Source organism: Heterodontus francisci, chromosome 24, assembly GCF_036365525.1.
Source record: "Heterodontus francisci isolate sHetFra1 chromosome 24, sHetFra1.hap1, whole genome shotgun sequence".
NCBI lineage: Eukaryota > Metazoa > Chordata > Chondrichthyes > Heterodontiformes > Heterodontidae > Heterodontus > Heterodontus francisci.
Window position 1 is genome coordinate 62,300,960 of NC_090394.1, and position 23,312 is coordinate 62,324,271.

Sequence of the window (23,312 nt, forward strand, 5' to 3'; positions counted from 1 at the left end):
GAAGGATGGGGCTAATGAGGCACCACAAAGGTAATCTTGTGGAGGAGGAGAGCATGGCTGAGGTACTATCTGAGTACTTTTCATCTGTCTTCACAAAAGAAAAGGATGTTGCCAATATCACAGTAAAGGATGAGGGGGCAGAGAAACTGGATAGGGTAAAAAAAAAAGAGGTATTTACACAGCTGGCAGCACTCAAAGTAGAAAAGTTACCTAGTTTAGATGGGATAAGAACATAACATCATAAGAAATAGGAGCAGGAGTAGACCATAGGGCACCTGGAGCCTGCTTTACCATTCAAGAAGATCATGGCTGATCTTTGGCATCAATTCCGCTTCCCTACTCGATCCCTATATCCCTTGATTCCTCTAGAGACCAAAAATCTATCTATTGTAACCTTGAATAAACTCAACGACTAAGCATCCACCGCCCTCTGGGATAGAGAATTTCAAAGATTCACAACCCTCTGAGTGAAGAAATTCCTCCTCATACAAAAACAGAAAATACTGGAAATATTCGGCAGGTCAGGCAGCATCTGTGGAGAGAATCTGTGGAGACAGTTAATGTTTCAGGTTGATGAAAGGTCACATAGGCCTGAAACGTAAACTCTGTTTTTCTCTCCACAGATTCTGCCTGACCTGCTGGGTGTTTCCAGCATTTTCTGTTCTTTTTTTCAGATTTCCAGCATCTGCAATATTTTGCTTTTGTATTAGTGCTAAATTCCTCCTCATCTCAATCTTAAATGACTGGCCTCCTGAGACTATGTCCTTTAGTGCTAGACTGTCCAGCCAGGGGAAACAACCTCTCAGCATCTATCCTGTCAAGTCCCCTGAGAATCTTATAAGTTTCAATGACATCACCTCTCATTTTTTTTAAATTCCAGAGAATATAGGTCAAATCTACTCAACCACTCATCATAGGACAATCCTTTCATCCAAGTAACCAATCTTTGCTGTACTGCCTCCAATGCAAATATATCCTTCCTTAGAAAAGGAGACCAAAATTGTACGCCATACTCCAGATGTGGTCTCACCAAAGTGCTACACAGTTATATCAAGCCTTCCTTACTCTTGTACTCCAGCCCCTTTGCAATAGAGGCCAACATGCCATTTGCCTTCCTAATTGTTTGCCATACCTGCACACTAACTTTCTGTGTTTCTTGTACGAGGACCCCCAAATCTATCTGAACATCAATATTTAAAAGCTTCTCACCATTTAATAATATTCTGCTTTTCTATTCTTCCTACCAAAGTGAATAATCTCACATTTCTCCACATACTCCATCTACCACTTTATTGCACACTCAGTGGCGCAGTGGTTAGCACCGCAGCCTCACAGCTCCAGGGACCCAGGTTCGATTCCGGTTACTGCCTGTGTGGAGTTTGCAAGTTCTCCCTGTGTCTGCGTGGGTTTTCTCCGGGTGCTCCGGTTTCCTCCCACAAGCCAAAAGACTTGCAGGTTGATAGGTAAATTGGCCATTATAAATTGTCACTAGTATAGGTAGGTGGTAGGGAAATATAGGGACAGGTGGGGATGTTTGGTAGGAATATGGGATTAGTGTAGGATTAGTATAAATGGGTGGTTGATGTTCGGCACAGACTCGGTGGGCCGAAGGGCCTGTTTCAGTGCTGTATCTCTAATCTAATCTAATCAGTTAACCTGCCTATATCCTTTACAGTCTCTTTGTATCCTCCTCACAGCTAGTTTTTCGAGTACTTAATTACTTTAAGTTCCTTACTCTCATTAGCCCCTTGGTTCCTGACTATTTTTGGTATGTATCCTAGGTTGCTGAAGAGAGTAAGGATGGGACTAGTGGAGGTTTTGGCCACAATCTCTCAATCCTCATTGGATGCAGGAGTGGTGCTAGAGGAATGGAGGGTTGAAGGATAAACTTGGTAACTGCAGGCTAGTCAGCCTAATTCTGGTGGTGGGAAGCTTCTAGAGATCATAATCTGGGACAAAATTAATTGTCTCTTGGAAAAACCATGGGTTTGTTATAGGTAAATTCTGTCTGTCAAATGCAATTGAGTCCTTTGATTGAGAGGGTTGATGAAGGTAGTGTATGCTGTGTATCTGGACTTTCAAAAGTTGTTCACTAAAGTGTCATATGATAGAGTTGTTTGCAAAATTGAAACCCACGGGATTAACAGTGCAGTAGCAACATGAATACGAAATTGGAGAGGGACAGGAAGCAGAGAGTAGTGGTGAATGGTGGGGGTGAGGGGTTTAGTCGAAGATGGGGAGAGTTGGAGATCGAGGTGGAGATTCGACAATCACTGGGTTGGGGTGGGCTAATCACTGGGTGTGTAACAGCATGTTGGATCTGGAAAAAAAACTCCTGTTCCCCCTGGCCCATAAGCAGTGCTGTAAATGTATTTACCTCATGGATTTGGCCCTTCTCTCCTTTTAACTGCCAGGAAACCAGGCCTCTATTGGTTAAAAATAAAAATCCTGTTAAGATTGAGAAACTCAGCCTCTTCTTAAAAGCTTTTACTGTCTGACACTTCCTGAGAGAGGATTGGTCTCGCCCCCGCTCTCCTGACCGACTGAAACCAGATTTCAGACTTGATGCAGGTCAAATTCAATAGCACCCAAAAATGGGCACAGGGATCGCAATGTGCGATTAGCCCACAGCGATTAATAGCAATGCAGACAGCACACCAACATTTTAAAATGCCAAGTAGGAAGATGAGATGCGTGGTTCATTGCCCAGGATCTTTTAAGTCCATCTGAGCAGACAGATAGGACCTAGCTTTGGCATCTCACCTGGACGAATTCACAAAGTGTCAGCCTAAATTATGTGCTAAAGTCCTGCAGTGGTGCACAATACCACAACATTCTGACACAGATGTGAATGGTACCACTGAGTGAAGCTGACATTGCATTGGGCTTATATCACACATTTAGTTAAACATTAAGTTAGACACTGAGTTTACAGCATTTAAGTGAAGACTATTATCACTGATAGATTATAAATCACACAGACAGATGTAACTTGTTGGAGTATATCACCTGTAGCTGGGCCCTAATCTCTGGAACTCCCTCTCCAACTCTGTCTTATTATACAATTAATTTACCGTATGGAATCAGAGACTTAAGGTATTAGCTAACAGCAATGATGCATTTTATGGGTTGAAAATTCTGAGGCCCTGCATCATAAGCAGGGCTGTGAATGCAGCAGCATCTTATCAGAAAACCACAGATGCATTAATGTCAAAAGATGGACTTGTGATTTTCTAATATGTTGTCTGCTGTGTGTGAGGCAAGTTATAGTCCTACACATTTCATTTCTGTTCAGTTAGACACTTGATTAGTGTTTAAACAGTTATTCTTCATACTTTTCTTGCCTTTCTAGAAACCTTCTGATCTAGGGGTGGACAAAGCATGACCTTCTACATCTTTATTTTTACCAAGCAAATCCCACTTAAGAGACAGGACCAGTAGTAACCAATCCAAGATGACTAATTTGGTCATATGGCCTCTATACAAGGTGAAATTCAAATAGTCAGGCATTTATCAGAAACTGTAATTACAAAGTATCAATTAGTTTAATGAAGGACAGGATGCCTGTTGTGTGCTACACTCCATGCTTTACTGCTGGCAGCTACGTTATAGTGACAGGGGCCTTGATATAAATTGCCTTACAAGATGTCCTTGCTTATTTACAAGACCCATAGCATATAAATCAGTCCTATTGGCCACAATTTGACAGATTTTAGTTATAGCTAGCATGTGTGTTTGTAGAACGTATAATTCCTTTGCCTGAGTCTCAACTTTACAGAATTCATGTGTTAACCCTTTCAGTTTTCCAAGGATGTAATTTAGGTTGCCTTTTGTTCTACATTGACCAGCTCCTTCTTAGAATAGTTTTCATTGTTTTAGCTGTTATTGATGCTTGGCCTGAGTCTGAAATGCTGTTCAGGTCAGATATGTCATCCTTTTAAACATAAGTACTTTAGGTAGATCTTCATCCACTGTCTGATTGGTAATCTGCTTGGGCAGAACACATGGCCTTCACTGATTTTCATTCCATTGATATGGGAATAACAATCAGGCAGTTTCTGTGAAGAGCATGTGATCTGCCCCATCAATTACCACCGAGACAGTGAACTTGAAAATCTGTCCCCACTATGTTTTATTATTTTCAATCTTTAGAACCTCATCAGTGCTTAATGAATCTTTCATGAAGACAGTCGGTGCAACAAATTTCCTCCCAAGCCTCCTTCGACATCATAGGACATCTACCACTTAGCCTCAGATTTTCTAGTCTTTAACTAAGTACCTCGATTTCATGAGCTTCAAAATTCTCCAAGATATTTGATGTTCGACAAAAATATAATGCATTAAAATGGGTATTATTTACAGATAATATTATGAATATTTTCTCTTTGTGTTTTGGTGTCAGTTTTATCATTTTATCAAGTGGCACTTACACAGACTACGTCAATGACATCTTCCATCACTTTGCTGATGATTTGAGAGTAGACTGATGGGGAAGTAACAACTAACCAGAGAAGGAGGCCCCACAAACATCACCATCCTCAATGATGGGGAGCCCAGTTCATCAGTGCAAAAGTCAAGGCGGAAAAATGTGCAACCATGATCCATCTCGGCATCCTCCTGAGGTCCCTAGCATCACAGATACCAGTCTTCAGCCAATTCAATTCACTACATGTGATATCAAGAAACGGCTGAAGGCACTGGATACAGCAAAGGCTATGGGCCCTGACAACATCCCAGCTGAAGTGTTAATGTTTCAGTCAGTGACCTTTCATCTGATGGAAGGTCACTGACCTGAAACGTTAACTCTGCTTCTCTCTCCATTGATGCTTCCAGACCTGCTGAGTATTTCCAGCACTTTCTGTTTTCATTTCAGATTTCCAGCATCTGCAGTATTTTGCTTTTATCCCAACTGAAGACTTGTGCTCTGGAACTAGCTGCACCCCTAGCCAAGCTGTTCCCGCACAGCTGTAACACTAACAGCTACCACACAATATGGAAAATTGCCCAGGTATATCCTGTCCACAAAAAGCAGGACAAATCCGATCCAGCCAATTACCTCCCCAACAGTCTACTCTCGATCATCAGCAAAGTCATTGACAGTACTGACGCTCAGTTTGGGTTTCGCCAGGGCCACTCAACTCCAAACCTCATTACAGCCTTGGTCCAAACATGGGCAAAAGAGCTGAATTCCGGAGGTGAGGTGAAGTGAGAGTGGCTGCCCTTGACATCAAGACAGCAGTTGACTGAGTGTGGCATTAAGGAGCCTTGACAAAATTTAAGTCAATGGGAATCAAGGGGAAAACCCTCCACTGGTTGGAGTCATACTGAGCACAAAGCAAGATGGTTATGGCTGTTGAAAGCCAATCATCTCAGCTCCAAGACATCAGAGCAGGAGTTCCTCAGGGTAGTGTCCTAGGCTCACCCATCTTCAGCTGCTTCAACAATGACCTTCCTTCCATCATAAGGTCAGAAGTAAGGATATTTGCTGGTGATTGCCAGTGTTCAGTACCATTCGCAACTTCTCAGATACTAAGGCTATCCATGCCCGCATGCAGCAAGACCTGGACAATATCCAGGCTTGGACTGATAAGTGGCAAGTAACATTCGCACCACACAAATGCCAGGCAATGACCATCTCCAACAAGAGAGAATCTAACCATCTCCCCTTGACATACAATGGCATTACCAGTGGTGAATTCCCCACCATCAACATCCTGGGGGGCACCACTGACCAGTAACTTAACTGGACCAACCATTCAAATACTGTGGCTACAAGAAGCAGGTCAGAGGCTAGAAATCTTGTAGTGAGTAACTCACCTCTTGACGCCCCAAAGCCCGTCCACCATCTACGATGGTGCGATGGAATACGCTCCACTTGTCTGAATGAGTGCAGCTCCAACAACAATTAAAAAGCTCTTCACCATCCAGGACAAAGCAGCCCATTTGATTGGCACCTCATCCACCACCTTTAACATTCACTGCCTCTACCACCGGCGCACAGTGGCAGCAGTGTGTACCATCTACAAGATGCACAGCAACAACTCAGTAGGGCTCCTTCGACAGCACCTTCCAAACCCGCGATCTCTACCACCTAGAAGAACAAGGGCAGCAGACACATGGGAACACCACCACCTGTAAGTTCCCCTCCAAGTCACAACCCATCCTAACTTGGAACTATATCGCTGTCCCTGCAATGTCTCTGGGCCAAAATCCTGGAACTCCCTCCCACCACATGGACTGCAGCGGTTCAAGAAGGCAGTTCACCACCACCTTCTCAAGGGCAATTAGGGATGGGCAATAAATGCTGTCCTAGCCAGTGACACCCACAAATGAATAAAAATAAACTTTCTCAATTGGTGGCTGAGAGTTTCAGATCAAATACTGGGGGTCTCTCCATCAGTGGTGTGATGTTGCTCTCTCTTCTACTCCTAGGGCTGCTGTGGCTGGGCAGGTGACAGTTCTTGGGTGTCTGGAAGCCATGGGCTCTGTCGCAGCCAGCCTCGTGATGGGAGAACCACCTCCTCCTTCGGGCTCAGGAGATGCAGGTGTCTCCCTTTGGTTCTGCTCTGCCCCCTTCTATTTTCTGCCACCATGTCCTGCAAGGGAGAGGGAAGAATGTTAATGATTGTGTTGCAATGTGTTTGGGTGATGTGCCTGCCACAGCTGAATAGCTGGAGGTATGGGGAGGCAGCAAGAGCTGGGTGTGAGTTTAGCAGCATTGAAATGTGTGTGAGGTTGAGGTGGAGTGTCTGGATGTTAGGTGTGATTCTTGAGTGCCACGGACTGTTGATGGCTGAGTGATGGGCGTGTTGTGCATTGAGCATCATGAGAGGCTGGTGGAGTGGTAGGTAGGAGATTTTATGTGAAGATGCATTCATTGACCTTGACCACCCACATAAGGTCATTAGAATTCTTGTCACATTGCTGCCAGGTCCTGGGATCCAGACGCCAGGAACTGACCTCCCTGGCCACCTGCTCCCATTGCTTTCTGAGTGTGTTCCTTGCATGTCTCCAAGCCCCCGTGGAACCATGGCATCTCGCCTCTTGTCAACTCCACCACTAAAGCATCCAGTACCCTACCTGTGACCCTGGAGCCCTCTCCCTGCTCTGGTGTTCCATTTTCCTTGTTTACAATTACAGCAACAATATTCAGCAGTAGCCTCCTATAAGTCAGTGCAACTTCCTTTTAAGAGGGACAGACTGCCTTTAAGAACAGAAGGCTGGCTGCATCACATGCAATTAGCACACATTGCTTGGCTCCCTGCTGAGCACTGCAGCAGTCAGGAGTGTGGGAGCTGCTCAACCTAACGCTAACATCAGGTAAATGAGGAGGCAGCACCAAATTTGCATGCTGTCTACCTCCAATTCGCAACCTGCCTGGTTCCAAAAGATGACGCACACCAATTTTCAGCCCATTGGATTTGCCCTGAGTCTTGTAACTATAGATTTTCTGGAAAGAATGGGCTTGCATTTATATATAGGGCAGTTCTCAGAATATCCCAAAGCATTCCACAGCTAATAAAGTACTCCCATATATTGTCAACTGAAGCCCATGTGCAGTTCTCCCACCTTGTGACTGCATAAACTTCCAAATGGACAAGTAAAAGTGATGTTATCAGTAAAACTATTGACATCATGCTTACTATTCCATACCCACTCTACTCTGATCATCCTCTTAAAGTTTCTGCTATTCTCCTACAATGTTGTCTATTGTTTTAAAACAAGCCCGTAAATATAATGCTCTAGAAGTGTAACGTGAATACAAAGATTTTGTTTGTGTAATTGCTTTTTTGCTTGTTTCAGATGGTTCAAGAATGTTTATACCATCGTGAAAAGAGGATAGGCATCGATCTAGTCCATGATGAGGTGGAGACACAGCTACTTGAGGTGAGTTACACACAGAGATACCACTGCACACAATGACAAACTCAAATCTGGAAAGACTGTCTATCGACAGTTGCAGCATTATCCAAGTTTCACCAGTGGATAGAAAGTCTCTATTGTTCACATGGTTCCAATAAGCAACACCATCTCATGCATAGTCTGTTGCTGCAAAGCTTTATCGATAACTCAGTGATTGAGTTTGAACCCCATATTTCACTGCCGCTGTCTGCACCAGAATGTAGGCCAAAGAGCTGGTAAAATTTAAATGCTGCTTACTTGTTTAATCAAATGAAAGTATTTTAGGAAATGGACATCTTTACTTGATAAATTCTAGCCTTCTCACAGGTGTATGGGCTGAATTTTACGCCGCCCCATCAGGTCAGATGGTGGCGTGGGGGCGGCATAAAATTGAGCAGGAGGCTCCGGGAGGCCTTCCCGCCCCGCTCTCGCCTCCGGCCAACTTTACGGCAGTTGGACAGGTGGGGAAAATGGCCCGCCCGCCCGAGGCCAATCAAGGCCTTAAGTGGCCACTTAATGGCCCTCGCCTGCCTCCACGGGTATTTGCCCGTGGCAAGCGGGTGTGCTAGGGATGTGAAAGGCCTCCCAGCAATAGCTGCCGGCCTTTCTGCATGCCGGGGGGGTGGGGGGGGGTTTGCCATGGCTGTCGGGCACCTGGTGCCCGTTTGAGGGCCATCCCCACCTCCCTACCCACCCCTGGGACCCAAGACGCCCACCCCACCACCCCCCACAAACAACCACCCTTGCCTTGCCGCCACAACCAATCACCACCACGCCCCGCCACCCCCACCGGTGAGGCAAGCCCAACTTACCTGAAGTCCTGGCTCCATGGTGTCGACTGGGCTGCAGTCCCAGCAGTGGTCACTGCTGCCAGTGGCACTGCTGGGGCTAAGAGCTGCCAGCCTGCTGATTGGCCGGCAGCTCACTGAGGTGGGACCTCCTCCCTCAAGCGGGTGGAAATCCCGCCTCGGGATAATTAAAGCCCAGGGACCCATAAAATGTGGGTCAGATCCCCAGGCTAGGCGGAAGCAGGTTCGCCACCGACTTTTACGTCAGTGGCGAATTCCTGTCCGCCTACGGTAAAATCCAGCCCTATGTGTCAGACGGTTATGTAGCAGGAGGTAATAATGAATAGTTAGTAGTGACATATGATGCAGTAATATAATCAAGGGGTCTGAGTAATATAGATGAGTCAGAGATTATCGGAGCCTTGAGAATCATGGCTTTAACTCATCATTAACTATCCTATTAGTGCAGGTTGCATTTCAATGATGTAAACTGCCTGAGCAGTTATAAATGTCACCTGAACCCATTAGCTAGTATAAACACCTTGTAGCTCAGTCATATTCATTGTGACCAATGTGAATTTATCAGCAAATGTTCATTTTCCTCTGCTTTGCTCACGGATAGCCTGATACCAGTGGAGTGTTTGTAAAACTGGGACTGAATCCTGTTGCACGTGTGAAGTGAAAAGCTGCTCTGCTGGACCACTGCAGCTCTTACACACAGGCTTGGGAAGACTGGTTATGCCTGCAGCATTCCTTTCAAAACTTTGGCTTTGATTTTTAGTTCCGATTGATAATGTTGAACGTTGGCTTTGGAGAGTTTCAAACTAACTGAGGTGACCTGAAAGTCATACTGAGTTTTAAAGCCAGGTCAATGCAGTGGGCTGTAACATCCAGTAAAAAAGTAGTCTGTGAAGTGAACTGTTGGGAAATTGTTGCGGAGACTCCCATGTGTTACATAATGAGGATGTGTGTTAATGGTTATTGCTGGGATTTTCTCTCCCCTCAGATTTAATTTCCATTTATCATCCACAGCACCACCATTAAGAAGAAAGCATCATATTGGAATGTTGATGAGTCCCGTGTGTGTGTTTTATTTTCTCTAATGTCCATATATATCAGGCATTGTAGCAGAGTCAGTGTACCTTTGCAGACATGGTGCAGTTTCAAGATACTGTAATCTGTGTGAAATGGGTACTGCTTTCAACAACAACAACTTGCTTTTATATGGCACCTTCAATGTAGTAAAATGTGCCAAGGCACTTCACAGCGGCGTTATCAGACAAAATTTGACACTGAGCCAAAGACTATTAGAACAGGTGACCAAAAGCTTGGTCAAAGAGATATGTATTCAGGAGCGTCTTAAAGGAAAAGAGAGAGCTAGAAACAGAGAGGTTTAGGGAGGAAATTCCAGAGCTTTAGTGCCTAGGCACCTGTGGGATAGCTGCCACAGGTGGAGTGATGAAAATTGGGGATATGAAAAAGGACAGAATTAGAGCAGTGCTGAGATTGCAGAAGTTTATAGGCCTGAAGAGTGATAGTGAGGGGCGAGATATAGCTGGACCAGGAGCTGATGTAGGTTAGTGAGCACAGAGGTGATGGGTGAACAGGACTTGGTGTGAGTTACGAGGGAGACAGCAGAGTTTTGGCGAGTTCATGATTACACTGCTTACTCAGCATTGGACTTGGATATGTTATGAATGGGAATTCTTGATCTTGGAAATTTCTACATGCAGCCGAGTTCCAGAGCAGCATAGCCACAGCATCAGATAAGGGTCCAGGGTCGATGTCAAAGGATGAAGCTGAGGGCATGCTGATTTTCATCAGCAAACTCAGATGGTCTGAACACTGATTGTTTATATCAAGCATGGACACTTGGCATGTATAGGAACTCAGATGTGTAAGAAATCAGGAATCCAACCTACTTTATGGCACAGTACTTGTTTACACCTGCTATGATATGTTATTTTATAAAGAGGAACCTCCAAGAAAGGTCACAGTTCATTCCCTGGAGTTTGTGGATTAAAATCTCATACCTTTGATGCTTGTTGTGGTAGTGGAGAAGATCGGGCAGTTCGCGAAATGGACTGCCACGTCACTGTGGCCAGTTTTGTGCTACTGCTCAAGATCAAACTCACCCTGAATGTGGGGAATTCTCCTCCTTTTGGGACAGAATTCTGGCAGCGCAGGACTTTGCCACCCATCTCCTCCCCCACCCCCAACCCCTCTGAATTGGCCCCGGTCCCCGCCCATTTTCCTGGGTCAGGGTTCATTCCATGTGCACAGTGGGTCCTGCCAACATGTGGAAAGCCCCCCAGTGCAACTAAAGAAACTCCGAGGCTGCTGCAGTGGGGATGCTGCTGCATCACCAGAAGAGGCAGCGAGGGACCTTTAAAGGGACAGATGCACCCCGAACATTGGGATTAAGATAGCTATGAGGGCCTCGACAGAAAGTGATGCCTTCAGCAGGTAAGTGCTGTGTCCGACTTGGAGAAAGGAGGCTGCTGCAGGTTCCTCTCCTTCCACTGGGGAAACTCAGGGCCTTTATTTCTGTTCCCTACCATCGCCTTCCATATGGCAGTCTTGGGAGGTGGGGTAAATGGGAGGGAACTTCACTGGATACACAGGGCCTAATGGCACCATCACCATTTGGATGTGCCAAGTGGAGAAGGAGCTGCTGGTGGCAGTCTCAGGAGGCGGGAAATCCTGGTTGGGGCGTAGAAGTGGCAGAAACTCCGCTGCTGGCTGCCTTTGATAGTGGGTACCCCTCTTCTCACCCTCAGAGAAACAAATATTCTACCTACCTTGTTAAGGGACCTGTAATAACTAAAAAAATGTTAAATGCTTATCCGTTCTTCGGGAGTCCAAGCCGCTTCCCTGGCCTGGACCCTCTCATTGGGGTCCACTTGCACTGTTCTAGAAATCAATATTCTTCACCTCATTAGGCTACACGGCATTTGACAGGTGGGACCATGGCAACTGGGAGTCTCTGCCCTTTACTCCCTTCCCTTTGCATCACTGGCCTTGTAAGGGGTGGGAAGAGTCTACGTCCCTTACCAGATCAAGCAGAAATTCCCAAGGATAAGCTGGGACCTGGCGTTTCTGGGCCCTAGCCTATCATAGAGCCTGTCCGCCTCACTCTCACTCAAATTGTGCTGAGAGTGCACCAAAAGGCGGGCCCCAATTATTTTGTAACCACACAGTGGTTAGCCACTTTTACCAGGAACTACGCCAAGATTTGTGTTTTTATCTCTTCAAAGGAAATGAGAATAATCAAATGTATTCAAGAAAGATTGAAAAGAGGCATAGAGAGAGCTACCGCACAACTTGCGTAAGTAAAGCTTTTTTTTTTATCCTGCAGCTGCACTTTAGAATTGAATGAAAGCTCACTGGATACAATCAACTTTGAGGGTATATTTTCTGACTCCTTGCACACTGTGAGTATGCATTGGAAAATTGTGGACATGTAAGCAAGGATTCAGAAAAATTTACTTAATGATATTTAATTTGAAGATTAATTCTATTGAATCCATGTTGATCATCCCAGCACAGAATATTAAAAAAAAACAAGAGCCATTCACTGTATTGACCCTCAAATGTACTATGGCATTTCATTTATAATTTCTGATCTCAGCTGTACGTTTAGAGGGAGGAGTCAAATAGTGGCCAGATGTTTGTTTCCACTGTATTCCCTGGCCCTTGATTATCATACGCATCTCCTAATAGTTGGATCATGAATGACAATGGTAGACACTCAAGAATATGTCGCCTGCCACCTCTCTCATCCAGGGAATGATGCTTACATCAGAGAGACCATAGCTTGAGCTATCTGCTTTTGGTTGCTTGTTGTTACAGTGTTCGTCCAGGGGAGTGCTGATAGTGGAAAATGGGAGTGAGTTCTGTCCCAACAGGACTCTGCCCACATGGTGGCAAGGTTTTATGATGGGTGGGGCAGAACAATGATCATAGAATCATAAAACAATAAAGCCCTGAAGGCAACTGTTCAGACCATCATGCCTTTACCAGCGATGTTGGAAGTATCCATCTCAAAAATTTAGAGCCTTTCTAAACACTTTCAGAATTTAATCTCTCCTGTTGTGGCACTCCCATTTTAATTTTCCTCTACTGCTACAACTAATGTCCAAAAGATTAAGCATTGGTACTAATACTACCAGAATGGTGTTGCGTCAAGAGCCCCCAAACTCCTGGGTCAGTTCAGTTGCACAATTCTTCACTGATCCATGTGCAGAGTTGGGTAGGAATGGAGAGTACAGTGAGGAGTGGAAAATTGTCTGTGAGTGAAAGAAGAAAAGAAACACTTGCAATTATATTTAACCTTTCACCTCAGGACATCCCAAAGCGCTTTACAGCTAATGAGGTACTTCTTTTGAAGTGAAGTCACTGTTATAGTGAAATATAGAGGGATGGGACAAGGAAAGGGGAGAGTCACGAAGAGTGAGGGAGAAGATCAAATGCCCCATTAGCAGTCTTTGCTGAGACTGAAGGGGGCAATAGATGGGGATTAAGAAATCACAAACAAAAGCGAAAGGAAAGAAAACCCCACATTTGCAGGTCTGAGGCCACAGTTGATCAATTCTGTCACTGCTAGTTGCCTGTCTTATTGTGCATGTTAACAGCAGCTGTCCTCACAGCAGATGCTCACCTCCGCATATGGTCCTCTGCTCACTCCAGCCCTGCGAAGGCACTTCTCCATTACCAGGTAGCTGTAACCGTGGCTCAGATATGATTTGTGGCCTCTTGGCAGGTGCGGATAAATAGGCTATGCTGGCTGGCGATCGCCCTGGATTGCTTCCCTTCCTGCAGCACAGTGTAAATGACATGCTGTGATTGAGCTGCTCCTGAGAGGCCATCCAGCAAAATGGGCCCAAACACATATCTGTGCCATCAGGCCTGCTGTCACATCCTACCTTGAGAATTAGTTTCCTTATGCACTAATCCTGCCAAATGGGGGTTTGGTCACCTCTGTGTTCATATGTGGATGTGCAGGAACTGGCAGCTGTGTGCAGAGCACCTCTTGTGCGGCCTGACTTGCCTGAGAGCCCTTCAGAGGGTGGTCTCCTCTACTTCCCAACCACCTCAGAGAGGGGAAATCTAATTGGGAAACGAGACCCATCGACACCAGCAATGGTGCTGTCAACAAAGAAACGTTTTAAACAAATAAACATACTGGTCCAGAAGTTTGATCGCACAGCAGGAAGCACTGTTATTACAAACTGGAATTGCTGCATTCGGGACAACTAGGTTTACATGCGGCCTAGCCAGCACAGGGACACAGGAACAGGAGAAGACCATTTAGCCCCTTGAGCCTGTTCTTCCATTCAATTCTTTCACTCACAGACAATTTTCCACTCCTCACTGTACCCTCCGTTCATACCCAACTCTGCACATGGATCAGTGAAGAATTGTGCAGTTGAACTGACCCAGGAGTTTGAGGGCTCTTGACGCAACACCATTCTGATCAGGGCTGGCTGATCTGCGACCTAACTCCATATACCCACCTTTACCCCATATCCCTTAATACCTTTGGTTAACAAAAACCTCTTAATCTCAGGTTTAAAATTAACAATTGATCTATTATAAATTGCCACCCGTGGAAGAGAGTTTCAAACTTCTGCCACCCTTCAATGTGTATTACCGTGCAGTACATAAAGAATCTGCTGCTTGCTGCAACCAACAAGGCAAGTGTTTACAAAGTACTTACCTGAACGTGGAGCAGGGAGGAGCACACGTGCCCCTCCAAACTTCACCTGGGCTGCTAATGGCCACCGTGTTACCCCCTGCTCCCCACCCCCACCCACTGTTGCTACCACTTTGACCAATCCTGGTGCATACCCTCCCCAATCCCAGCCTGCACCCTCCCAATCCTGCCCATTACTCTTCCTTTAAGGACTTACATGAGGGCTGCTGCTGGCATCACAGCAACCCGATCTTTGACTCCTCTTCGCTGGCAAGCTGCCTGGGGACCCCATTAGGTGGCCGCAACTCGCCAGCTTGATGATAATGCAACCCGAATATCATGTGCTCCTTTGGCCTATCCATTCAAGTGTGAGAATCGTTTTGCGTGTGCTTGGATTTCCAGAAAAAAGGCCAGAATGCTGCTCCCACGTCATTTATATGTTATAATGATCTTCCACCCATTCCGTCACACGCTCTCTGGCCCAACAGAAGTGCACATCCTGGGCAAATGGAGTAGAGACCCACTTCTATTAGTTCTCTACATCCTTTTCCTCTCCTCAACAACCCGTGCCCTCATACATGGTAGGGGTCGTCAACAAAGGAAACTTGGGTCCATGACTTCAAAGCAATGCCTTACACTAACACATTGCCAAGTCCAAAACTGGAGGGGCTCCTCTTCTAATGCTGCTATGACTGAGCCAATTTATACCATGCATAATTAAAGAACTAGAAACAAGAATGTTCATGTAAAGTTGATAATGCCTCTCCCCCAGACGATTGTGGATGCTCAGTCATTGAGTATATTCAAGACTGAGGTTATTAGATTTTTGGGCACTAATGGAATCAAAGGTTAAGGGGATAGGGCGGGAAAGACGAGTTGAGGTAGAAGGTTAGCCATGATTTTATCGAATAGTGGAGCAGGCTTGAGGAGCTATATGGCTTAAAAAGGCACTTTTCCTCATGTCATGGTGGGTATTGCATGTAGAATAGATTCCCATATAAAGTAATTAATGTACTGTTAACATCTTTTAAAAAATGAGATCAATGTTTGTCTGGTCATGAACATGATCGAGGAATATGAGGATTAGTATTGATAATGATTGACTGCTATTTGGAATATGAGAGGTCCACAGCTGGGAACCATTGAAGTGTTATGCCAAGGAAGGCATCAGGCCAAGGATGAATAATGTAGGAAGTCATTTTGATAAAAAAAAGTTTGCAGGTTGCTTAATGTACCGTTGGTATGGAGGGGAGCAGAGGAAATCTTCTCAAACCATTTCTTCAGGAGGTGGCTTGGGACCCTCTTAGTTTGCTGTAAAAGTTGTAAAAATGCAAATCTCCAGGTGATTTTGACTAGCTTGCAGCAGTATAAATAACAGACATAACACAATTTCTTTTTGGCATTCAGCACCCCATGAAACTGGGCAGTAAACAAATAGGCACATGAGTCAATTTAATTGACTGAAAAAAGCCACAAATCTGTCGACATATCTGATGACAGTGATGAATTTGGAAAGATTAATTATTTGATATGTTTGGCCAATTTTTTTTGGTGAGGTCCGGCGTGGGGTTGGGTGGCAGGAAGGGGGTGTTGTGTCTGCAGCATTACCCAAGTTTGGCAACCAGTGCTGTTTGCTAGTTGGCAGTATTAATTGGCAATATTAACGATTTCCATCAACTGCCAGCACATTGGTTGATCAGTTGCACAGAAATTTGGAGAATGCCAGTGAGGAAATTGTGTCATATCATCCTTCAGAAATGTCAACCCTGAAAATCCTTGGCCTCACTTTGCCATCCTAAGTGCAGTAGAGCAGACACGGCTACGACTGAGCCAATTTATACCATGCAGGATTTCCCCATGTACCAGTGTGGGGCCTTAGTATGTAGATGAGGCCCCATGACGTACAAAGGAACCCTGATGCAATTTAAAGCAGGTACCTGGGCTGCCTTGTCAAGGACCCTTCCCCCGCCCTCCAAAAAAATGCCAGCAGGCAGAGAGGGAACAGGGCACTAAATGCAGCAGTGTCATTTTAGGGCACCCTACTATCTCACTCCCACCAGTGACCTAAGTTGAAATCAGGCCTTGGGTATAGAACTTTAATTATTAGCCCTTGACTAGTCAGTGACTAAACATTGTTGGTGCAGCTGTCCTTCTAACAGATCTTTGAGAGAGTGAGTAGGGTATGCGATGAAATGGCAATCTAATCTCGTGGACATGCATGTAGCAGAGACTTACCGTCTGGTTTTGCCTTGTGCCAGAGCAAAACACCCAAATACATTAACATCTTGTTCATTATTGGCTCGAAATCTTTATTTTTAATCTTTCAACTGGACTAATGAAGAGGTTGTACCATACTGTGAATGAGCAGATTTTTATGAGAATAGTAGAACATATGGCTTTTGCTATTTTTGGCTGGAAACATGAAAACTACCAGTCGGCATTAATCAAATCCAAGCCTTTCCTTCAGTTCAGAATAATGAAGCCATGACCAGTATTTTCCTTCTGTTCATGTGTTTTTTTTGGGGTGGGGGGGTGGGGTGGCATGTCAAGTATTAATTTGGGATTTTTCAATGCTGTAGTTTTTCCTCCTGGACCAAACCTTTAGTACCCTTTAATTTGCCACCTTTACAAAAATAAACACAGAAAGGAAATAGTTAATTGGCATTGCACGACCTTTTTTTCTCCCCCTTAGTGGCTTCCTTGTTTATTGTGATACTGATCATAAATCAGCAGAACAACCTGTGAAAATGACCCTCCAGTAATCAAACCAAAAGACCAGTTCGCAGCAAACCTGTCAACCAGCTTTTTAACAACTGAGAGTGGAACTGTAGTATTCTTTTACAGGAAAGGGTTGAGTCATGTGCGCTGTTCTGTGAAGTAACCTTGCAAATATGAACGCTCTTTTTTTTGTTAAAATAGGAACAACAGGGCAGCTCAGCATGAACTAGAACGAGATCTGTGTGACAAATGTGCAGCGTACTGGATTGATGATAAGGCACACCAATTGAAGAACACCTCCGATGGTATTAGTTATTACTGTGGAATTGAACAAGTAAACGCCACGTAAGTGCCAGCCTCAGCCCGACGCGATTCTCCACTGAAAATTTTAAATCTAAGGTTAAAACATTCAAAGTTGCTTTAAGGTCATCGGAATATTCTGCATGCACAATGGAACTCATTAGATTGGTTGTTTTCAAATAGATCATTGCCTGGGTGGCTGATGCGAGAATTGCAATTATTTCATTAAGCCAGTAGGCGAACTGTTCCGAGGATAAGGTTAGATAGAGCATCACATCCTAGAAATTGCTTTTGGTGATATAGTTGGAAAAACATGGAATGGGGTGGATCTTGATATCGCGTTATAGTATAAGCTGGGTAATAGTGAGTCCGCCGTCCAGTTTACATCTCTCTCCATTTTTGTATCCACTGATTTTGATGAAATGACTGTGAAGTTTGACACAGATAAAAATTTGGGAGAGTTGTGAAACGAGCAGCCAACTCATTAAAACCCGTTTTACATCTTCCTGCAAAGTCACGATCTGCCCCAGTGAATTCATGTGATGTTCCTTTGTCCACTGTTTTAATGCCGGGATTAACCTATTTATTTTGAAACCATCTTGCTGATACCCTCGCAGTATTTTGTAGGATATTGGTGGAATAGAGTACGGCGAGCTTCACTCAGCATCTGGCCTATACTGTACCTGATCGAGGCGTACTTGTGCTGGCACTGAAGCCTCATTTTTCTGATCATGGCAAAAGTGGAGTTGGATAGCTCTGTGCCACAACTCAGAGAGTGGGCTGTGACAAATGTTCCAATAGGTGTCTCTCTCCCAACATAGAACATAGAACATAGAACATACAGCACAGAACAGGCCCTTCGGCCCACAATGTTGTGCCGATCCTTTGTCCTTTGTCAAGGACAATTTAATCTATACCCCATCATTCTCCTTTATCCATATACCTATCCAAAAGCCTTTTGAAAGTCCCTAAAGTTTCTGACTCAACAACTTCCCCGGGCAAGGCATTCCATGCCTCGACCACTCTCTGGGTAAAGAACCTTCCCCTGACATCCCCCTTATATCTCCCACCCTTCACCTTAAATTTATGACCCCTTGTAACGCTTTGCTCCACCCGGGGAAAAAGTTTCTGACTGTCTACCCTATCTATTCCCCTGATCATCTTATAAACCTCTATCATGTCACCCCTCATCCTTCTCCTTTCTAATGAGAAGAGGCCTAGAATGTTCAGCCTTTCCTCGTAAGACTTATTCTCCATTCCAGGCAACATCCTGGTAAATCTCCTCTGCACCCTCTCCAAGGCTTCCACATCCTTCCTAAAATGAGGCGACCAGAACTGCACACAGTACTCCAAATGAGGCCTTACCAAGGTCCTGTACAGCTGCATCATCACCTCACGGCTCTTAAATTCAATCCCTCTGCTAATGAACGCTAACACCCCATATGCCTTCTTCACAGCCCTATCCACTTGAGTTGCAACTTTCAATGATCTATGCACATAGACCCCAAGGTCTCTCTGCTCCTCCACATGCCCAAGAACCCTACCGTTAACCCAGTATTTTGCATTCATGTTTGTCCTTCCAAAATGGACGACCTCACACTTTTCAGGGTTAAACTCCATCTGCCACTTTTCAGCCCAGCACTGCAACCTATCCAAGTCCCTTTGCAGACGACAATAGCCCTCCTCGGTATCCACAACTCCACCAACCTTTGTATCATCTGCAAATTTACTGACCCACCCTTCGACTTCCTCATCCAAGTCGTTAATAAAAATCACAAACAGGAGAGGACCCAGAACTGATCCCTGCGGCACGCCACTGGTAACTGGGCTCCAGGCTGAGTATTTACCATCTAAGACCACTCTCTGCCTTCTATCAGTTAGCCAATTCTTAATCCAACTGGCCACATTCCCCACTATCCCATGCCTCCTGACTTTCTCCATAAGTCTACCATGGGGGACCTTATCAAATGCCTTACTAAAATCCATGTACACCACATCCACTGGTTTACCCTCATCCACTTGCTTGGTCACCTGCTCAAAGAATTCAATCAGGCTTGTGAGGCAAGACCTACCCCTCACAAAACCGTGCTGACTGTCCCGAATCAAGCAGTGTCTTTCCAGATGCTCAGAAATCCTATCCCTCAGCACCTTTTCCATCAACTTGCCTACCACCGAAGTAAGACTAACTGGCCTGTAATTCCCAGGGTTGTTCCTATTCCCTTTCTTGAACAGGGGCACAACATTTGCCACCCTCCAATCACCTGGTACCACCCCCGTCAGCAGAGAAGATGAAAAGATCATTGCCAGCGGCTCTGCAATTTCATCCCTTGCTTCCCATAACATCCTTGGATATACCCCGTCAGGCCCGGGAGACTTGTCTATCTTCAAGTTATTCAAAAACCCCAACACATCTTCCCTCCTAACGAGCACTTCCTCGAGCTTACCAGTCTGTTTCACACCGTCCTCTTCAGTAATACACCCCTTCCCATTCGTAAATACCGAAGAGAAGTACTCATTCAAAACCTCACTTATCTCTTCCGGCTCAACACACAGTCTCCCGCTATTGTCCTTGACCGGACCTACGGTCCCCCTAGTCATCCTCATATTTCTGACATACGCGTAAAAGGCCTTGGGGTTTTCTTTTATCCTACCCGCCAAGCATTTTTCATGCCCTCTCTTAGCTCTCCTAATCCCTTTCTTCAGATCCTTCCTGGCCATCTTGTATCCCTCCAGAGCTATGCCTGTGCCCTTTTTCCTCAACTTTATATACGCATCCTTCTTCTTCCTAACAAGACTCTCAACCTCTCATGAAAAGCATGCCCAGATAGTTTGGCCTTTAGCATACTCGGGCATGCAAAATAGGGCTTGAAAAGCTCTTGAAAAGGACTCAGCTCATCATTAAAGAGGAAGCTGTGGCAGTAGAACACAGTGAACTAGTTGGTCACAATAGTACAGGCGAAATATGTGAACAAAACTGCTTCCTGGGATGCTGAAGGGTTGGTGGTACGGCTGCAGAAGGTATATCAAAGGAGACTGGCCTCATTCAGGGCTGGATGCTGCCCTTCAGTAAAAGTACAGGTGCACATCTGTATGGAGAAACATCACCAGCAAGGGCAATGCAGTCGCACCCAGGTAATTGCCCGCAACTGAGGAAGAATTTTCCTAGTTTCAGGCAGAAGCCTGAGGTGTTTTCCTCTCCTTCTGCACATGTGGCGTATGTCATCAACAGGCAAACCTAAATTGGGAAATCTTTGCACACACTGGCATTTCAAGCACTGTCAAGCCCCTGCCACTTTGCATGTGCTTTTTTTTATTGTGCCAAAGCTGGATGGCACTCTTCTTGCAGGTGGTGGTGGCATACCTGGAATGCTCAACAGATGCTCAGGCTTCCAGTCAGAGGCACTCCAATGCTCTTTGGGGGTTTCTCAATGGAATCACCAATGGTGGATGCAGAGGTTAGCCGCAGTCTCCCAAGAGGAAATTCCCAGTGTTCCTTCTGCTACATATGTAACCGCTGTTGACTGCCACATATTGAGGGCGGAGTGTTTGTTTCCTGTTGATGCTCATTGATCTGCATAAAGAGGATTCTCTGATATCATCTGAATATTATGTGAATACAAACTGTTTTTGTTCCTGTAGGCCATGGAGATAATGGGCAGAATGATGATACAAACAAACGAACATACAAATTAGGAGCAGGAGTAGGTCCCTCGAGCCTGCTCCGCCATTCAATAAGATCGTGGCTGATCTGATTGTAACCTCAACTCCACATTCCCACCTACCTCTGATAACCTTTCACCCCCTTGCTTATCAAGAATCTATCTACCTCTCCCTTAAAAATATTCAAAGACTCTGCTTCCACTGCCTTTTGAGGAAGAGCGTTCCAAAGACTCACGACCTTCTGGAAGAAAAAAATTCTCCTCAGCTCTGTCTGAAATGGGTGACCCCTTCTTTTTAAACACTGACCCCTAGTTCTAGATTCTCCCCCAAGAGGAAACATCCTTTCCACATCCACCCTGTCAAGACCCCTCAGGATCATATGTTTCAATCAAGTCGCCTCTTACTCTTCTAAACTCCAGCGGATACAATCCTAGCCTGTCCAACCTTTCCTCATAAGACAACCTTCCCATTCCAGGTGTTAGTCTAGTAAACCTTCTGTAAACTGCTTTCAATGCATTTACATCCTTCCTTAAATAAGGAGACCAATACAGTACTCCAGATGTGGTCTCACCAATGTCCTGTATAGCTGAAGCATAACCTCCCTACTTTTATATTAATTTCCCCTTGCAATAAATTCTATTAGCTTTCCTAATTACTTACTCTGTACCTGCATACTAACCTTTTGCGATTCATGCACGAGGATACCCAGATCCCTCTGCATCTCAGAGCTCATGATGCCATTTGCAGCACCTTGCACAAAGAAACCCTGCTACTCAGCGAAAGCTCTGCGTTAAAAATTGGACTTTGTTGCACCTGTTGTATTCACATACAACAAGTAGAACGGGGCCCAATTTTTGGGATCAACACCCTTCACCCCAAGCATATCTGAAAGATCTGTGACGGCTGCCTAAAACAGATGCAAGGCCCTTAATATTTGTTGATGAGGAGCTTAAATTCTGTGTTAGGACCCCTTGGGAAATTGGTGCCCAAATTGGCTTTGGTGTGGATGTGGCCTAGGAATCGGCTGCCATTGCAAAAAGAGCCAAAAAAAATTCATGTGGAGTAGGGAGGAGCAGGAGTACCATTCCCAGTTCCCCAGTACTTCTGATAGCCACTGATCAGCGCAATTGATCCTCCCACTGCTGTCCTCCCCCATCCGCATCCCAGAACTCACCTGAGGCTGCTGCTGAAGTTCATTCACCTGGAAGTCTGACAGGTCCCAATTGTTTGGCTAGGTTGTATAGTTGAGGCCTGAGGCCCTGTTTTGGGCCTGCCTTGAACCTCCCAGTTTGGCACACACTGTGGCCATATTGACACCTTCACGACCAAACTGGGCAACCGCTCATTTCTACCACCCCTCCGCTCCACTTTACTCTGTCCAGTTGATGCCTCAATGAATTTGCCTCTTGCTGATGCTTCAGTCACGTGTGCACTGCAAACTGCCTGGTGTGGCAGGAGTCTCAGAGATGATTTTGTAAGATCTGCTGTCATGAAAGTTTCATGAGTGAAATCCTTTACTTCTTTGGAAAGAACCATCCTGTTCCACTGTTGGCTGCTGGCCATCCTGCAGCAGATGGTAAAACTCCAAACGGAATACCTTGTGAAGCAGGAGCAACAAAGTTAGATTTCCTCTGATGTTCCCAGCAAGATGTGGAAGGTTCAGTGAATGCAAGCCTTAGGTAGTGATAGGTGTTAACAAACCATTCCAATTGCTTTTTTCATCCACATTTATTGGCTTGCAGTGAAATTCTCTTCCCCATCCATATCACACAGCACATTCAGAACCTCCAGAGGGATGCCAGTTCTCCACTTTGCATGCTGCACCTTTTGAGGATAACCATCTGACTTTGCATTTCTTGCGACTGCGTAGTGGAAAATCATATACTGCTTGTGCCCGAATTCCAATGCCTGCTACTAGCAGGCAAGGGTCTCTGCCAGGACCGCAAAGCTTAGAGGTTGATCTTAAATGCCAGGGCCAATAGAGAACAATGCAGGAAAGTATATGCAGGAAGTAAAAAAACCAATGCAAAAATGGCAGACTACCCAGCAAAAGGAACTAAAGGCATGGGGCGACATGTAGCTGCAACTACGAAAACAACAAAGAATTATACTGGTGAATGAAACCACTGATCTCTCTTTAAGAAGCCTACTCAAGTGTGCCAGGTTCCAGGTTTCCTCATGCAGCAATTGTACACAGGAAAGGTGTGTGTGTGTTAGAGCCTTGCCCAAAACTGGAAGATTTGGTGTCA

General features: G+C 45.2%; 1 protein-coding gene across 1 annotated transcript in view; it reads left to right on the forward strand.

The window, feature by feature from the left end:
• The window catches only part of LOC137383695 (tektin-3-like), a 56,144-nt gene that overhangs the window by 2,694 nt on the left and 30,138 nt on the right, over positions 1-23,312 (forward strand). The window contains exons 3-5 of the mRNA XM_068056870.1: positions 7,804-7,887; positions 11,948-12,018; positions 17,305-17,448. Coding sequence (XP_067912971.1) covers positions 7,804-7,887; positions 11,948-12,018; positions 17,305-17,448 — 299 coding nt within the window. The remainder of the gene's footprint in view (positions 1-7,803; positions 7,888-11,947; positions 12,019-17,304; positions 17,449-23,312) is intronic.